The 19,891-nt window shown below is 36.3% G+C and overlaps 1 protein-coding gene across 5 annotated transcripts in view; it reads right to left on the bottom strand.

Annotated features, from left to right (window-relative positions):
• Positions 1-19,891, bottom strand: part of PRKD1 (protein kinase D1) — a 121,540-nt gene that overhangs the window by 39,588 nt on the left and 62,061 nt on the right. For 4 of the 5 annotated variants that reach the window (XM_066322159.1, XM_066322161.1, XM_066322162.1 and 1 more), the window contains exons 3-5: positions 4,844-4,975; positions 4,012-4,172; positions 1,238-1,261 (exon numbers count right to left, since the gene is read on the bottom strand). In XM_066322159.1, coding sequence (XP_066178256.1) covers positions 1,238-1,261; positions 4,012-4,172; positions 4,844-4,975 — 317 coding nt within the window. The remainder of the gene's footprint in view (positions 1-1,237; positions 1,262-4,011; positions 4,173-4,843; positions 4,976-19,891) is intronic. The other variant, XM_066322160.1, reaches the window with a different exon arrangement.

The following is a 19,891-nucleotide window of genomic DNA, read 5'->3' as shown; positions in this document are numbered from 1 at the left end:
TGTTTTTCCTCCAAATACCTTTTTTTTTCTACCTTTAATTGCTGGTACTTTAGGGTAACCCACCATCATCCAGATTGGTGGATTCATCATTTCTCACACAGCACCGTATTTAGAACAGAATGATCCTAGATATTACAAAAATTGTGGTTTATATATATACACATTTGTGTTATTTACATGTTTGTATTGTTTTATAGATACTCTGTGGAGCTGGAATTTTTGGGGCACGTAGAAAAAGGTATGTGTTCTAGGAAGAAATAGAAACCTCATCCCTGGAAGTGTTCAGTGGGGCTTTGAGCAACTGGTCCAGTGGAAGATGACCCTAACCATTGTAGGATGTTGGAACCATAGGATCTTTAAGGCCCCTTCCAACCTAAACCATTCTATGATTATAGGAAACAGTTATTTCTTTTCAAAAAATAGATGTTTGGCCATGGAAAACTTCATTGTAGCTTAATAAAATATTCCTCAGACTAACTATGTAGTATTTCTAAAATGTAGTACTTCTAACGTTTGCAAAGACTGCTCTTTTCTGGTTGCATCCCAAATACATGCTGAAGGGAAACATGCCAATACTCCTTAGTTTCAAAAGCTTTTGAAACTTTAAACACAAACCAAATTTCTTCAGAAAATCCACAGTGAAAGTCAAAGACAACAACCTCTGACATGAATCACTCACTTCAAAAAAGAATTTTTTTTTTATACTTGACACTTTTTATATAGAGGTGTAACTTATCTGCACACTATTCATGGCTATCTCCACAGAAATACAGTATCCTACACTATTTGGAGTTTTTTTTTAAATTCAATCATAGTCTGAGAGAAAGAGCTACCCCAATGGTAGTATGGTACCAGAAATTTATTGCTGGTAAGCACTTAAATGTGAGGTTTATTCAGTCTAAAAAACAAATGTTTGTTTTCTACATTACCCCAGCAAATTCCCAAATCCTGAGAGCCTGAAAGTGACGTTTTTTTTTTTTTCTCCATGTGTTACTACCAGTATAAGTTAGGGCTTCAGCCTAACAAATGACCTCTTTCATGCCTAAGAAATGAAAAAGTCACTTTTGTATTGAAATATTTTAATGTTCACTAATTTTACTGTTTTGTTGAAGAATTATGACCTTAACTTTGGAATCTGGACTTTAATGATATGGTTAAATTCCTGCACACCTTCTAATTCATACTGATAATCATAAAAGAGGATGTTACTGATGGTGGGAGTAAATTCAGTACATACCTCATAGCCAGGGCTGACAGGAGACTGACAGGAAATTGGAAAGAAGAAAAAACAGAAAAAAGAAATAAGGGGGAGAAAAAGACAGAAAATAATGTTATTTTAGAAGCAAGCATGAATGTGGGATCATATTATACTCTCATTTTTTTTTATAGAATTAATGCTTGAGAACTGCATTTGAGCTGAGACATGTTAAAATCTAGGTAGCATTGTGTCCCTCCTAGTTCTACTTTGTTTTTTAGCATTTCTGTTGATGTGTTTTACACTATAAGTAAAGAATTAAAAGAAGATTCTATTCTTTGGAGGTAGATTTTTAAAGCTGTACTCAAATATAATCCCCATTCAATTTTCAGCTCAAATGAAATGTTTTATTGGCTAATGAAAACATTTATACCCAAACTGAAACTGTTTCTGTGCATGGTGGTTCCCTTTGCAAGGATAATTAAAGCACACATTTTGTATGATTCCAGATCATCCTGCCTCCAAGATTGTTAAATGACAAAATTTCATAAGACAGGGGATAACTTATTCACTTTGTAAGTGTCATTTTTCCAGAAGGCAGGCTTACATGCTTGTCTCCTATCAGGTGCACACAACCTCAACAAAAAAAAAGAAGAAATAATTCATTTTGGTAATTACATCTATCAAAAATCTCCCGGAATTATTCTGCTCTGACTCTACACGGTAATTGGGGTAAAAACACATTTATGTTAGTCCTAACAGTTGAAGAACTGATAAATATAACAGAGGTTATATTTTGTTAGCAGTGATTCAAGTAACACATCAATATTAGTAATCAATGACACACTTTCAAGAACGAGGTTGATGTTTTTCAGTATATGCACACTGACTGTAGAAAAATGAAAGTCATTCCAAAGTGCACGGTTTGATTGGCATCACCATATAAACTGTCATAAAACTTAACTCACAAACACTGCAGAAGAATTGAGTCCAAAGGACAGATCTGCTACATCAGAACTGACAAAGCTCATGCCACTTGAAAAAAGGAGGGTGGAGGGGCAGGAATGCAAATACACTCAAAGGAGAAAAAACAAAAAACTAAACAGAACAAAAGACGTACAGAAGCCATGTGTGAGGGCACTTCCAAAGATCTGGTAAATGATACCATGATTTCATGAAATAAAAGTCAGATAAGAAAACTATTTGATTTCTCTAGGCCCATCCCTTTACCTACTGTAAATATACTTTATTTGTGCACGCCTGTGTGTGCCCATGGGTGATGTTCTCAATCATTAACACAGCAACACCAGTGGTTACAAGTTCTCAGAAAAGCAGTATAGATGACACTTCCTGCATTTCTTCACTGCAATTTTAATGCTTTCAAACATTTTGAAATGTATAGCTTTGAAAAACAGGTATTTTTTCAAAAAATTGTTATATAAAAATGTGTTAGCAAACAACACAGTCATGTAATTTAAAATGTTTTCAAACTGATTATTTTTTGCTACATTTTAACTGTACAGTGCAATGAATATTTATAGAAGGTATAACCAGGATGCTCACTCATACAATTTTTTTTAACCAAAATTTAAAAAAATAAAAAGAGATCAGAATGAGGGCCAGCCTTCCTCAGAATTTTCTGTGTTGGCCTAAGTAATTTCTGAAACAACCTGCTGAGAATTATGATTAATCTGTAAACATTTGTTGCTGTAGTTTGCAGAACTTAAGCACCTTACTCATTTATGCAGCTTTTCAATTAAAAATATAGATTCATAATGTTAACCTTAATTTCCAAGTAGCTTTAGACTAATGATAATCAGTAGCATAAGTACATAATTATGGTTCGTAGATGGCACTGCATCTAACACCATGTCTGCATAATTTGCAATAGTGTCCTTTTAGTATGTCAAGTTTAATAAGTTGAATATTCTAATTGAGAGGAAAACATGATAATTGTTGTGTGTACTTATAAATTCTTTCCTCTCTTAAACCTTAAGGTTTTCAAAACCTTCACTTAGGAGTGGATTAATTTATACACTGTGTAAAATCTTGACTATCCAAGTATATTATGACCATGAGTGCTACAAAAGAACAAACATGCAAAAATAAAAAATAGCTATCATTGCCATTTACTCCAATCAACATTTTGTTCTCAGAAGACTCGCTTTCATTTCAGAAAAATAATATTTAGTGAATATGTAAGTATATATTTACATGCTTTTTTGTATACTGTACATCTATATATATATCTACACCTACATATACAGACATATAAATACATTCACCACAAAGAGGCATTTAAGGATCTAATGGAGATTTGGCCTACTTTCTTCTGAACAGCCAGAAATATGCTAAATATGCAGGCTTCAACTAATTAACTACAGACTTGACTGTGACAGATCCTCAGTTTAATGCTGCGCTGTCTGGGTCACAGTGCTCTAATGAGGAGAATCTTTCCTGTTTAATAAGCCAAGGGAAATAATGGTCTGATGCGGAAGAAACTCAACATCTAGTTCCAGAAGAGAATCTCCAAGACCAAACTACTTATATTGGCACGGGTGACAGTTAAAGGTCTTAAAAATAACCTAATTCTTGACAAAGGAGGAGACTCCTGGGAGTATCAGAAGTGACACATACCTCAAACCCACACACCTCAAGCTGGTGACCTCCCTTTCCCATCAAGATGCTTTCTCTTGCTTTACAATTGACATACCACCCTCCTCTGTAGTGTGTAACAGGCAAAACCAGATTGTACTGCACGAAATGTCATAGTTCCTTAGCTCCTCCCAAGGCCCTGCAGCTAGGGAGTCCCATACCAGGAGGGCTTCATCCGCCACGCTGGGTGAGGGCTCTGCAGAAACTGTCCGGATGGTGCTGAGCCCCGTCAGGGACACATTTGACAGGCGTCTTTTCCGTACACCACTGCAGTTGTTAGGGATTTTAAATGCACATCTCTTATGGTAGTTTAGACCACATCCTGAAAAGGGAAATTGAAAACCATCCGATTACGGTTTACCACTCAAAAAAGCAAATAATTTTGGATTTTTTCAAAAATAACAAATTCAAAAACATTACCCTGATTTTTGATTAAACTTCTCCCTCTACTCTGCTTTTTATTCTAGCAATTTTTTAGAGAGATAATGTTATCAGCTCCAAATAGATACATCTACAGCCAGCAGGTTTTCTCTGATTTTTCAAAATCTATGGTCTCAAAGTGCAGGAAATTTCTACGACCAGCGCCTGGGAGGCAAGGAAGTCTCACTGCAAATGGTATATTCTACTGGATTCCCACTACCAGAAGTCAAATAGGTGTGGCAAAATGAGAAAACTTGGCTATTACAACCTCACATGGACTGACAGTAACTTCACTTAAATAATCCGAATTACTGTGATACAAAATGAGACACAGGTTCATTAAGAATCATAAGGGAAGAGCAAGGCATGAAGGCTTTTCTTAAAAATATGTACCAACCAAATTTTTTTACACTCAAGGTTACAGAGCCATAGTTAAGATGCCTTAGAGCAGCCAAAAATATTAGCTCTTTAATCAGTTAATTATTTATAACTTATCAATTTAAAAGCAGCATTAGACACGACAAACAGAAGTAGAATGGAGAAGTCTCTTCTTTAGACTGAAAAGCAGCTTACCTTCACATTTGAGTCCCTGCCGGACGAGTCCCCAAAGCATCTCCCCACAGTGGTCACAGAAGGCGGGAGCCCGGTACGAATGAACAAACAGAGCATGAGGCCGGATCTGAAAGTCTTCAAAGGTGGCAGAAGCTGCAGAACAGACCAAAAATGGACAGAATTAGTAACATACCTACTGCTCCTGGCTTATTAGGTGCTTGATCACAGAGCAAAGCAAAGCTCCTTCTGGCCGTTACGATGCTGAACTGGGAATTCGGAATTGTTCACCGCACAATAATTTGAAGATAAAAGGAGTGATGATATACCTTCAGAGTACAATGAGCACTGGAAAAAGCATAAAGCCGCATTCACAAACCTCTGACAATATTTGTCCAATCAAACACAGGAGTATAACAGCATATCAACATTTACCAAAACTGTCAGAGTTCAAGATAAAAAGAGCGATGATATACCTTCAGAGTACAATGACCACTGGAAAAAGCATAAAACTGCGTTTACAAACCTGCAGCAATGACGTCTCCGACAATATTTGTCCAATCAAACACAGGGGTATAACAGCATATCAACATTTACCAAAACTGTCAGAGTTCAAGATAAAAAGAGCGATGATATACCTTCAGACTACAATGAGCACTGGAAAAAGCATAAAGCTGCATTTACAAACCTGCAGCAATGATGTCTCTGGCAATATTTGTCCAATCAAACACAGGAGTATAACAGCATATCAACATTTACCAAAATTGTCCGAGTTCAAGCAAACATCAGAAATTTTTCAAAATACTCTTTTACAGGCTTGACTCACTATGCCTTTAGGTGTAGGTACATAAAATAAACTGAACACATCCAGTAAGGAAATACTGCAATGTTTTTTTGGCAAATAAATGATAGTGTATATCTCAAATAGTCTGTTTCTGCTGATCACTTAGTATAATTAATTCAGCAGCCTGTGCTGGTATTGGTGAACTGATCACACAAGCTAAAAACATATATTAGAGCTTAAAAACAAAACATGTAATGATATTCCCAAATTTCAGTAAAGAAAATTCCTTGCTCGGCAGCCTGGAAGATGGTTGTGCATTTCTTGAAGTATCTAATCCTTGCAAAGTGACATGAGCCTGCAACTAATGTAACAGCTGAAAAAGTTAGAGGAGCTAGTTAAAGGAGCTAGTACAAACTATAAAAATAACCAACTAAAATGTTTTAATAACTATTTATAATACAGAGGCAACCGGTACCACAACATTTCTAAAAAGAGACAAGTGAAATATTTTCTTTCTCTTATTTAATATCTTAAACATATATCAAATAGTCTAAAGAAATATCTGTCAAATGTTGTTAAATGCTAATCACATATGCAAACATTCGATCTCATTCAGACTGCCATTTAAACAAGTTATTAGTGTGCCTACTCTTCACAGATATCAGGATGAATGCAATAGGTATGCAGCCACTTGACAGAAATACTTTGTCTTTCAACAGAAATACATTCCTTATTTGCAACTGACAGAAAGAAAGAAAAAATCCAACACTCAAAACCAAAACAACCTTCTCCCCCCAGCCCTGTTTTTTAATGGTTGAATTCAAAGGAATTCCTAAAAGATTCAAATACCCTGGCTTGTTCCTTGTCTAGTAATGAAAAGACAACCAAAAATCTGCATAGCAATCAAGAAAACATTTTTAACTTACTAGAGAAGGATACCAATAAAGACTTATGCCCTGGTTTTAGTTGCTTCTCTGCAAAAAACTGCTACCCTTTTCCAAAATTGTCCACATAAAAATAAGTTTCTAGTCTCAACCAGTCTTGGGAGCTATTAACAAAAGTATTTAGAATACCATCACAAAAGCAACATCCAATTATTCCAATAATACCAAACTTCACTTTTTAAAAAAGTTTGCATAGAACAACCCAAATCATTTAACAGTTTGTTTATTTCAGGATTCCCCTTTCTTCTCTCAAGATTATTTCATAAAAAGCCATATTACAAAAGTTTACTTAATTCATAACACTAGGACTTCATAGAACAATCCAAATATTAGAAAAATCCTGAAACTAAATTAAATAGTTTAGTATTATCTGAAAATGTTAGGTCAGGCATATTTTTCACTCAAGGGCTTTCAACCACTTGTCCAAATATATTATTTTTCTACTTTTTCCATCCTACAGAGGTCAAATTCCCTGTTAAGACAATGCTCACCCTGTAACAACAAGTCTCTCCTTGGCATACTAGAAAATACAACTCATCACAGAACAGGTCGGGTTGGGAAGCCACCACTGATGGTCTCCTGGTCCAACTTCCCAGTGTCATCTGAGAACACAGGATTGCTCCAGATGGCTCTTGAATATGTCTGGTGTGGGAGACTCCACACAGCCTCTCTGTGCAATCTGTTCCAGTGCTTGGTCACTGCACAGTGAAGTTATTCCTTATATTCAGGTGGAACTTCCTGTACATGGGTTTTTGCTCATCGCCTCTTGTCCTCTTGCTTGGCACCACCAGAAAGAGCCTGGCTCCACCTTTGTGACACCCCTCCCTTCAGAACACATTTTAGAAGTTGAATAGATTCCTTGTGAGTTTACTTTAGGACTCAGAGTGAACCATCTCTTTGTGCACATTGCCAGATGTTTTTCTGCATTTCCAACCAAATCAAAGAATATGCTGGAAGGGTCAAGCACTGAAAGCTTTAAAATGTATTTTGATGTTATTAAAACACAAATATACATTTGTATGCTTCACTTGTACAAAGTGAACAAAATATAGGCGTATTAATTTCCCTATTTAATTTCATATGGAAGATAGGAATTCAGACAACACTTTCCCAGTAGATCACTGATCTGTGAAGTACAAAAAGGATTTGTTTTTCAGGGCCTCTATTATCACCAGCATGCAGACACAGGAGAAGTTGTCACAGTCAGGCAGCAGTCACCTCTATGGTCCCACCACATATGGGTACCAACTGAGCTGTGACAGGTCAGCAGCTGGATGAGACCAAATTACAGATGCAAATCATTCTGAGCCTTGATAATTCACTTCCTCTTCTCTTGCCTGGTCCATGAAATAATGATATTTGATTTATTAGAATATATGTGAGGACAGGGTCTTCAGCATTTTGGAAACTCCAGCCACACGACACACTACACATGCTATGACACCTCCTCAGCAACTCAGCTATAAACACATCACTAAACACTCTCTACTTCCCATCTCTCTACTTATCTCCTTCAGACTTTCCATCTGGAGTTTCAAGCCTCAGCTCTTCTGTTCCAGACTTCCATTCATGGACTTTGCATAGCATATTTACCTACAGCTTTATGAAGAATGTTGTGATTAACATCTCTGATTCCTTGCAAATGAAATGATCATGGAAAAGATATGTGTGTATGTATGTAGGAGCCTTTTCAAGGGTATGTACCAAAACTGGAACATGACACTCTACCAGCTTCCAACAGATCTGCAATGTACCCTTTCTTTGCTGTTGTGTTTCTAGCTTGAAATTGCACGTGCAAATATAAAATCAAGAAGCTGATGGAAACAAGATACTCAGTGAAGATACTCCTCTCCTATGAGAAGACAAGGAAGACCCCACTGTTAGCACCCTCAAGACATGACAGCCATGAATTTTGATAACATATATGTGAATTTTAGAGATACAAACTTTGTGTTTATAAAAATTGACTTTGCTGAGATTGTTTCTAGAAGCATACCAAACCCTACTAAAACAAGGGATATGTACAATAAAAACAGCCTAAATCTCAGCCTAGCAAAGAACTAATGTATCTAAATTCATAGCAATTGTATTGAATATCCTAATGTTATGCCTGTATTTAAGTTCTATTTTGCATCAGTGATGCTTACTAAATTGGAAAACTGGAAAGTAGTTTTACATTGATTTACCAGGTAGTTTTACAAATAGTATGAACAGTGCACCAAAACCACAAACAGCTTAATAAAAATCAGTAACTCAGTTAACTTCAATTATTTTAATCTCTAGATAATGGATTAAAAATATTATCTAAAAATAGCTTTAAAGAACTGGGGATTGTGAAAGTAAACATAATTTTCTTTGTAGAAGCAAACCTGAAATCAAAATCTTCCATGAGTAGTTTTGCCTTAGGAAGTGATTTATAAATTAGGTCCACTTTTTAAACTTCTTCCTACCATCTACTCAGTCACCATTTTAGAATTACATGTCTAGCAAGCTTTAACTTTCAGAATATTCTGGTTATTCACTTAGAAAAAAAACCCCAAAGCCCTGCTGATGAAGATATGTATATTTTTTCCAAATTAAATTGAGGCCTTTCTTGGTAACAAAACCCTTCTGTAATCAGGCTACCCTTTTGCTTTGACAGAGTAATGATGGGGTGAAGAAAATTTTGTGGCTGTATGTAAAATTGTGCTATAAAAAAAGGGGGGCCTCCAAATAGGGCTATAAGCACAGCTTAAAAAACTTAATTACGCTGCAGAAAAGTTTGCAATATTATGTTCTTAACATGACACTGTTACACTGTTAACTCCCAGACTACCTTGTCATCATCTATGTAAGCTTTCCTAATATCACCAAAACACAGACATGGAAACTGCAACAGTTTTGACAAGACTATTTCATCAGGTCTATTAATGACTTGGCTGTTAATGGCTAGTACTCCTTGTTCTGGGCTCAGCAGCAGACCTATCATTCAGCACAGCTGGAAAGTAAAACATGAAGACATTGCAAATCAGAGAGGCAAATTATTTACTTCATCATTTGGTGTTCTAAGTCCCAAAGGGCTTTGAACTACATGCAGAGGTGAGATCCTGCTGTTATGAGTAACAGAACTTCACATAATGGGCACTGTCATCTTGCATCCACCCCTCTCGTGGCAGAAGAAACCATCAATCACAGGACCAGCAATATCTTGCAGCTACAAAAAGCAGGCATTCTCCTGCTACCTTCTCCCATTTGGAATGCATTTAAGAGTCATGTATTCTGGTGAGTTCCCACAGAACATTCCCACATTTGTAACTGGAGTCCTTACTTACAAGAAGTGCTGGCATCCATCACTTAAAAAATTCATATAACACACAACTCTACACTACTAAACTTCAAGCACTGGTTAAACAAAAAAAATTAATGACTGAGGATACAGCTCAGCTGGACTAAGAGAAAGGAAACCATTTCATTCTTTGCAATGTCCCAATCTTGGCAATCAAGTACAGTTTGAGTTTCCAGAGTTTCATTAAAGTTAGCAGAGTTCTGGCAGTTCATACAGGTCCGAGATTCCATATCTGATCTCCATCCTAAAATCTGAATTAAAAACTAAACTAAAATTATCAGGACCTTAATACTAACTAGAAATAATCACTTCCTAAAATCTATACATGGGCACATTTATAATCATTCTGTTTCTTTATTTGTTCTGCTTTGAAGTACAGAAACTTCAGTAAGGAAAATTTGAATCCATTAAGCTTTCTGGATAAGAATATGAGTATTTTAGCACTCCAAATTTTACATTCAGGGAAAATCCTTCTAATACAATAAACTTCATTCTGTTTTCTTTACCTATTATTGATTTATCCCAATGCTTTAGGTAAAACCAGCTAAGTTGACATTGAGGTAGGAAGTGGGGACAGAGGGAGAAATACATTTTCAGAACTCAATTTGGAACTCTTGAGCAGAAGCCTTGCTGAATGCAATACTTGCTAAACGGTACAGGCTAGCTGCAATTTTTTTATAATACCCAGACCAACCAAAAGCTGCACATCCTCAATTCTCCAGCGACAGAGATACAGGAAACTGAATCACCTGCTCCAAGGCTGATAACATGTTGTGCTGCTGCACCTGGACTATTTCATTTGTAAATGTGAGCTTGGCTGTCCAGAAATCCAAGGAGAAGGAAAAGAAAGGTCCCCAAAAAGAAACAGCAATATCAGAAAGAAGCAGGGCTGGAAGGACAAGGGTGAAAACCCTGCTTTGGGGGAAGATGCTGGAAATAGGGGAAGATCCCAGAGATCAGGGAGAGATGGAGGCCAGAGAAACCTCCCTGCATTTTGATCAGTGATGCCCAAGGTTGGCAGCTGCAAGAGATGGCACAGCATGAACAAGCAAGACTTTGTGCCCTCCCAGCCCTCCTTGGCCAGCAGCTGCCTCCTGCCTGAGGAGGAGCAGCAGGAAGCTGGCAAATGTAAGGCTGGGAAGGGAGCAAATGAGGCAGCGTGGGAGGCATCCAAGTAAGACTCTCATCTCCTTCCTTCTCCAATTCCAGCATCCAGACTCACTATGGGCTGGTGTTTACACTGTCTCATCAGCAACATGAGATTGAAGTAATAAACTGAAGGCGACAATAAACCACTTGCAAGCATTCTTCCAGTGCTAGCTCAGACTTTTAAGTGGAGTGATAATAAAAGATTAACATTTATGAGTCACTGCGCTTGATTCATCTGTACACTCTGAATTTTTAAAGTTCAGTTCTGATGTGCTTCTATTTATTTGTGAATGAATCCACGGTTTCAAATCTACAAACTATACAGCTCACTAGGTTTAAGTTAATTTGAAATCCCATCACTCAATCCTTCCATTAGAAGTTTAGCCATTTTTCACCCAAGTGGAAAAAACAGCAGTACCTTACTTCACAGCTTCAGGCCCTGTTAATCACAAAACACTGCAAAGGTATCAATTTAGCATAAGAAAAAAAATTAAATACTCTGCAGGTTAACTGGAGCTATTGATGCAGTGATCAAAATTGATTCTGACTACTGGCACTAAGGAGCAGCCCCAAATGAAAAAAAAAGAACAGGTTCTTGCTCCTTTTCTATGCTCTGACTGATCTAAATTAGTACCTTAAAGAAAATGTTATGAGTCCTTTACATCTTTAGTTCCTCTGACTTTTTTTTTTAATATTCTTCATAGTTCTTTTCCAAGGATTCTGAAAAAAACCTCAAAAAGAAGAGGTGCTCAAACAGCACTTGCAAAACATATTTAATTCTCACAAGTTTCTTTAAAAGAAGTTTCTTTAAAAGGTTAAGATTTTTTTTTTGCCATATGGTGAATAAATGCTACTGGCTAAAAGTATAATGGAATTCAAAGTACAATCTTATGTTGAATTCAGTAAGGAATGAAGAAACCACCTCGGCATGCATTAGATTATTTTTAACAAACTATACTGTAAACTCCTTGCAGAAGTTTAGACATCTTTTAGAATTGCCCTAAGAATTCACAAATATATACCATTACAGACAATTACAAGTGGGTTATTTTGGGTTTTTTTGCACAGCTTTACTGGCTGTCCACAGGCCCTGATGGGATGCACCCAGCAGGACTGAGGGAACTGGCTGATGTCCTTGTGAGGCCACCCTCCACAACCTTTGAATGATCATAATGATTGGAAGAAATGCCTGAATTCTGGAGGAAAGCAAATGTCATTTCCACCTTCGGGAAGGGTGAGAAACAGGACCCAAGGGAACTCCAACAACCAACCCTAGCATGACCACTTCTGGAATGTGCTTTAGTGTCTGTCTGATTAATAATGCTTCCTTAAGGTCTCAGATCTTTGATGAGACCATCAGAGATATGGAAACAGAAGCATGACTGTATATAACCATTCAGTTTTCTCAGCCCCACTTGAATCTTTCTAGGATAACACCAGAAAGGGGAGAAGGGAAATTAAAAACGCTAAAGATGATGACATAACCTGGAAGAAATAAATCAATTATTGTTCTGAATTGTGGTTGATTTGTAAAAAATTGTTTACAAAAATTCAATAATGACTCATCATACAAACATCTCCAGTGCCTGGATGGGTAGATCAGAAGGTCAAAATTATGTAAGTGAAATGTTTATTTTCTCACTGAAGACAACAGAAGTGTTCTACTCCCAATGTGTTTACTCAATATTTCACCCATGCACATAAATAAATAGAAATTAATACCAGGAAATGGTGATATTAATATCCCCCACATGACATTCTGTGTTCAGTTGCTGTGACAGATGAGGAAAACCACTAGAGGCATGGAAGAGACTTACGTATAAGGAGAGATTAAAAGACTGGAACTGTTTTGTTTGGAGAGGAAATGAGTAAGAGTTTACTGGACTCAAGAAGAGGAGGAAGCAGACCCCCTCCCTCTCCCCCCACCAAAATAAAAAAAACCAAAAACCAAACCAGGAAATGAACACAACTGCTACAGAACAACCTTCTGCACCACCAAACTACAGAGATAGGAGCCTTCGTGTCCTAAGAGGCAGGAAAGCTCTCCAAACTTCTTTTTGGCAACAAGTCACATCCTAACTATGTCAACAGAAGCATTCTTTAGAAGCCAGAGTGAGCCAGATTTCAGCTGGAATGACAATATCTCCAGGCTTAAGTCACACTACACTGAGATATAAAAACCAGCAGACTGCAATTTGCGGCAGTTCCTGAGTATCCCTCTCCTTAGCTGCCATATCAGATTGTTACATTCCCCAGGGGAAGGAGGTTTGCTTGTTTGTGCTCAGACCTCTGCTAGCTACAAACCTCAAGCACTTCCTAAAAGAATACGTGTATCTAACCACAAAGGGCTGCAAACATAATTTATTGGAAATTACTGTGAGCGTGTGCATTTCCATTCCATTCTCGAAATCAAAGCCAATGGAAATAAATTCAAGGAGTTCAATAGTGATATTGAAAGATACATTTTTTCATAAGCCATATTTAATACTGAAGCACTGAGTTATTGAGACAACTTCAGAAGAAGTAAAAAAGCAGCGAGATTCTCCTAACAGTAGATTTTTTTCCTGACATACATCTGAGCAGTGTCAAATACACTATCAAGCATGTACATAAAGCTGTCTGACGGACAAGTTATTCCAAGTGGGTTACCCTTTATTTTTCAATGTGCTGAATCATTTATACCGACTCTATTCAAGACCACTACTATCACTTAACAAACACACTGATACAAACGTTTAATCACTGATACAAACGTTTGACATACTGGTCAAAGAAACTATTAAACAAATCAAACAAAATCCTGTATGACAAATAAGTTTTCTGCTCAGCTGAAGTTTTCTTACCCAAATATTAAAAAAAAAAAAAAATTTATACAGAGGTTTTTTTTTTTTCCCCTAATGTACAACTTTAACTGACCCTATAGCAGTGGTCACCAAAGTGAGGCACACACATCCCCTGGGTGTGCAAAAGACAATCCATTAGGATGTAGAAAGAAAATATTATAACTTCAGCTAGACATATAAATTTTAAATAAATAAATACACATGTTGAAGGCATATGCTTGAAGATTTTTAGTGATGAGGTACACAAAAAGAAATTTAGGCTTTACCACTGTATCTTTAAGAAAAGCTCAAGTGCTATTAAAGACACATATCCTGGGAAATAACTTATAGCTACACCCAAGTTTCACATACCATAGATGAAAAGACAGACTAAATAGTGAATAAATTTGTAGGACAGTAAACACAATTGATATATCCTTCGATAAAAATATGGAATTTATTACCATGCACTTTTTCCCATCAATGCCTTTTTAATTATAAGCCTTCCTTATTGATTCCTAATGCTAATCAGTTAATAGCATTGCATTGCAAATCTAAATGGGCACACAAATATCCATAAAAATACTGGACAACATACTGCAGACTCCAAGTTTCACTCATCACCTCAAGTCTTTGGAGAAAGGATCAGCTGACATGGGGACTGCTGAAATATAAGTCTTGAATAACATATTGAGTTACTGTTACTAAGTGGATTATGTTAAACTCAGTCAAAATTATAGCATCTAAAATCTTTTTTAAAAGGGTAAATGTGATATGTATCATATGAAGAAAACTGAGTAAAAATTCATAAGAAAGGTAAAAAAATTTGCCTCATTAATTAAGAATACTTTAAGCAGAACAAGGGGGAGGTTTAACTCCAGAGGTATTAAAATAAATATAACATACAAACAAAATCAAGATTTAATTTTGTCTGCTTTGGAAGTTGGCAGGTATTTTTTAATGCATTAACTGCAATAATGTAGCTAATCAGCTTCAATTCCATCTTTCTCGGAAAGCTGGCTGTACAACTTATTGAGGTGAGGCCTGCCAAAGTGGTATGACATGAAATATGTCTCTTTTCAGCAACATCATGTGACAGGAATACAAAAGCATAAGAATTACTGGATGAGACAAAAATCTACTAAGCCTGGAATTCTGTCTTTGAAAGAGTTCTCAAAGAAACACCAGCATCCTGTGAAGCAGAGAAGGTGACAAAGGCAGATGACACAAGGGCAGTGACATTACAAGCCATTTTCTGTTCTGTTGCTACACCTGACACTTCCCTGGTACTCACTCATGAATGTATTTAACAGACCTAAGTACCTTGCTGGTAACCTGCTTCCACTGCAAAACCAACATGCCCTTCTCCCCTTTGCTTCCTAAGTCATACAGTTATATATCCATTTGAGAATTTACCCTGCTCTCTCATGAGAGCACAGTTTCTTCATGAGCATTTGGACTGAGAGGGTTTGTATTAAATCTGGAAAACCAAGTGAAATGCCTCAAATGAACTGACAATTTCATTAAAATGCACACAAAACAAAAATGTACTCTCTCAAAAAATCAGACAATTGGAGGTGCATAAGGTTGGATATTTGGATGGATCTATTAGGGAGCAGTGGAACAGTGACCTCTCATATATAGGCACTGTCCACTGTTTATCATCTATAACACAGTTATATATGGAAAAAAAGACAATAAGACTAATATATACAAAAAAAGAAAGAATAGTTCAGTCCTGAGAACATCAAACACAATCATCTATCTGAAATTCATGACTCAAGAACAATGTTAGATTAATGAACAGTGAGGGATACAAAATCCATCAACTTTAACCTAATCAAAAATGAGCCTTACCTCTACAGAAATAAGAAAAACGATAGCTAGAGAAAATTGAAAGGACATAGAGGAAGAATAATTCTTAAAGATTTCATCTTAGACACAATAAAGATATTTGTATTTCTCAGGACACCAAAAAACAGGATGCTAACACAGCCATGAAGGCACCAAGAGAAGGACGCTCTTCAATCACAACAAAGCAAAATCAAGCTGTGACCAACTACATAAGTACTATAACATTACATTCACATTTAACATCACAGAGTTTCATCTCAAGGTGGACTGACACTACAGTCCAGTTCTGTGTTGCTAAATGGCATTTACTGTAATTGTATAGCTATCCACAGCTTTTATTCAGCACAGTATAGTTTATCATTTTATCGGGCAGTATAAACTGCACTGAATCAAAATAAAAGGTCCACATCTAACAACCAGGTGATCTACCATCTCTGTGACATTACAACAGAAACAGCTTCTTAACAATAGCAGTGGATCAATTCCTGCCCTCATCAGCTCAGCAAGGGAACGTAAAATAGCTGCTATTTAACTTCCTTGCTTCAGGAATCCTGCCAAGTTGAGCACAACTGCTCACAGCCAGCAGATGAAGTACATTTCACTAATTCACACAAGATGCTAACGTTTCACTCTCTGCTTTCCAGCAGCAGACAAAAAACTCTTACACCTTAATGTAACTTTGCTCAGCAAAAACAAGAAAGAATTTTTATAAATAAACCCGTATTAAAACCATAAATATACAAATTTTCCCCTCTAAATCATGAATAGATTTGGGACATTTACACATTTGGGACATTTAAACTTCATGAACAAGGTACAGAAGAGGACAAACTATGCTGATAAAAACAAGTTTAAAGACATGTGAAGTAATTGTTTCCTTGAAGTCCTCAAAAAGAGAATACAGATGTACAGAACCACAGCAATTGTCGTCTGTCAAGCTTGTTCTATAGATTCTGTGCCTCCATTTAAGGGAAAAACAACAAATACTGTTATTCTGAAAAAAATCACACAGATGAAGTGTGGCAATTACATCTACAGACAGCTTTAAATAGTATTTTCAACACATCATTCATTTCAGAAAGGGGCTAACTCATCTAGCAGATCCTTCCAGATCTCATGCAATAACTTAAATGAAAACTTAACTATTTAACTTCTCTGCAAAGAAAAGGTATTAAGGACCCATCATTAATACCAATGCATAGCCATCAACAAATTGCAGTTGAAATAAAATATTTTTACAAGCTAGTCAAAACAATGCTGAAGATCTCCAAAAACCCAGGAGTTAACTTAAAGAAGAGAGTTTATCACAGCAAAAATAATCCATTCTGTTCAAATCTATTGAGCATTTTACAAGATGCTGTTTTGGTAATTAATGTTTGCATCCTGTATTTCATGAAAGTTAACTTCTCAGAGGTCCAGTGGAAGATTTCAGCAAATGCTACTTGATCACGTTAAAACTGAAGGATATTTTTCAGCTTAAACTCACTTTACACAAATATGCTGCCTTTTCTTGAGCAAACCATAAGACTACATTTTAGAGAGAGAGAGAGAGAAAACATTAAAAAGATGTTATTTCTTGTTTCTGTTCCTTTCAGTGTTTATGAATGACTGATTACTCATTTCCAGCCATCTCTGACTGTAACTTTGACTCCAACTTCTGTACCTTGCTTCCTGATTTTGGGCTGCCTACTAATTTTTGATGGTATTCTAATAAAAGGAACCCTTCCTACAAATACACTTTGATAAAATCCTTTCTCCAAAGATTCACATCCTTTTCAGTCTGAAATGCCATAGAACTAAGTATATGTTGGTTTCAAGGAACACATTAATGGAGACTTCCACAGAAGCAGTAAACAATTTTCCTCTTTTGTACATCTGAAGATGAACTTTCCAATATTTTGAAGAAAAAATTGAATAGAAAATACACAGCTGAGCAAACAGAAACATGGTGAGTTATGTATTACTCCCAGAAGGGTATTAGCGATGCTGTTCAATGAATGCCCAGGAATGCAGCCTAATAAACCAAATGTATTCAACATACAAATTTTTTGGTTCTAATACATTTCTCAAGTGTTCCCATATTCCTGTACAAACACCATCAGAACCCTATAACTAAAGTGTTCAAACAGATACTTCAAAATACATAAAATAAAAGGAAGAAAATAATAGAAGTAAAACTAAACTCATATTTATTAGGGCTACCACATTCATAATAAAAGTTTCTTTTTCCTATTTCAGTGTGCAGCTAACCAAATCTCATACACTCAATATACACTTCTGCTTCCACTCTTATAATAATGCTTCACCTTTCAGTTCCAAAATGCCAGAATCTATACTGGCACTGAACCACAATTCATCTGGCTGACTGCAAGAGCTGTGCTTATCTCCTCTGGATGAGTCAGTAGAAAGAATCAAAATTTGTTCACATTACATGATTCTTGCAGTCCATTTAAATACTATGTTGTATTGCACCAAAGCAAAATGCAAGTAATAATGTCCATTGAGAATACAAAAACACAGCAGGTGCTGTAATATGAGCTCAGTAAATTTCTTGTGTTTCATCAGAATTTTTTTACTCTAACACGAACTGTTTCAGCTATATTGCATGACATCTACAGGTGCAATTTTCTCCACTAAAATGGACTAAGGTGCTTCACTACAGTGAGCAACACCTCTCCTCCTGGAAGTTTCTGTAGATAATTTTCAGCTTTTTCAAGAACTTGTAATATAAGCTCCAAACCAGAAACCAATCATATTTACTAATTCTTAAACTGCCAGGAACCTAAGTGCAGTAGGAAAAAAAAAAATCATGGGTGGTCCAGCATTTTTAATGAAGTTTTAAGTCAACTACAATGAAAAACAGACAAAGCATAGTACTGATTGTATAACCCTGAATATGTGGACTGCCAGTTCAGCTTTCTCTACTCTGATAGTATTGACCTGAGCAATAAAAAATGAATGCAGTCAATCAGCACAGCTTTTGACATCAGATATCAGTGCCTCAGGGAATGCTGACCCAAAGCACAAGGAGATTTCAGCAGCAAAGCCACAGCAGTAACAATGTGTTCAACTGCCTCTTTTGGATGTGACACTCAAAACCAATTACCATAATATACCTTGAATTTACAGAACTTTAGAATGTATCTTCTGTTTAGCTCTCTGTAATGAAGGCTGGAAATAAAACACTCAGTTCAACATATGCATCTGAGCACATATTGTATTTCATTTGTCCTTCTACCAGTCAAGCACTCAATATCATACACTGTAGTGCTGAAGGGCAATCTCTTCTGTTTTCAGAAGGGTTTTTTAATCCCTTCAAAATAAATTTTCAAATAAAATTACTAAACATCCTGAAAAAGATTTCTTATGGCCCTGTATTTAGATAGACTTTGTACTTAAATTAAAAAGCAGATAACCCATCTACAGTTACTTTGATATGCAGTACTGCCAAAATCCATAATAATTTAAAACTATGTCTGAATATTTTTAAATTAAAAACTGCCTGCACTGGTTTGAATAATTCCCTAAACATTACAGGTTATTTGTACAGTTGTTTCTCATTTTCAGTGTTGCAGAACTGGGAATACTTCGCCCCCCTTTACATGACACAGGAATTGTCTGCAAAAATGAATTGTTGCATTTAGTGTAAGTTCATTTGGGGAGGACACTAATGCTTTCAAGTGTTTGTTGAGGAAATGTGTTTCATTTGAGACATCTAACTGAAGGTTTCCATTTGTAATAGTGCCATCAGTCAGGCCATGACATATCAGCAGTCTCATTTGCTGTCTGTTGCTCCTAAAGGTTTAAACAGCTACTTGCCTAATTTTGGCAAGCTGGAAGGTATGTGACCTACACTTCAAAAGCATATAAACAATATATCAAATAAAGCACTAAAGTCCTTTTTAACATTTCTCACTGCATCACAATTACTGATGAGGAGTGATTATGTTCTGTGGGAAATATTAAGTTCAGATTACTGGTATCTTTTTGAAAGTGAAAAACTTGTTTCCTGATACAAAAAAAATTAATGATGACTTACAAGAATGACATGCATTATTCCTTACTTCACTTTTTCCTATTCTAATCAAAGAATACGGAATAGGATCCCATAGAAGAAAACTAGGTTTAAAAGCTCAGTTGGCTTAGATTATGTGACCTAGATCTTACTTACACTCTTTTCAGCATCCATTAAGA

This window comes from Sylvia atricapilla, chromosome 6 (assembly GCF_009819655.1).
Source record: "Sylvia atricapilla isolate bSylAtr1 chromosome 6, bSylAtr1.pri, whole genome shotgun sequence".
Taxonomy (NCBI): domain Eukaryota; kingdom Metazoa; phylum Chordata; class Aves; order Passeriformes; family Sylviidae; genus Sylvia; species Sylvia atricapilla.
The sequence above is the reverse complement of the archived record's forward strand: the minus strand, read 5'-3'. Positions and strand labels throughout refer to the sequence as shown.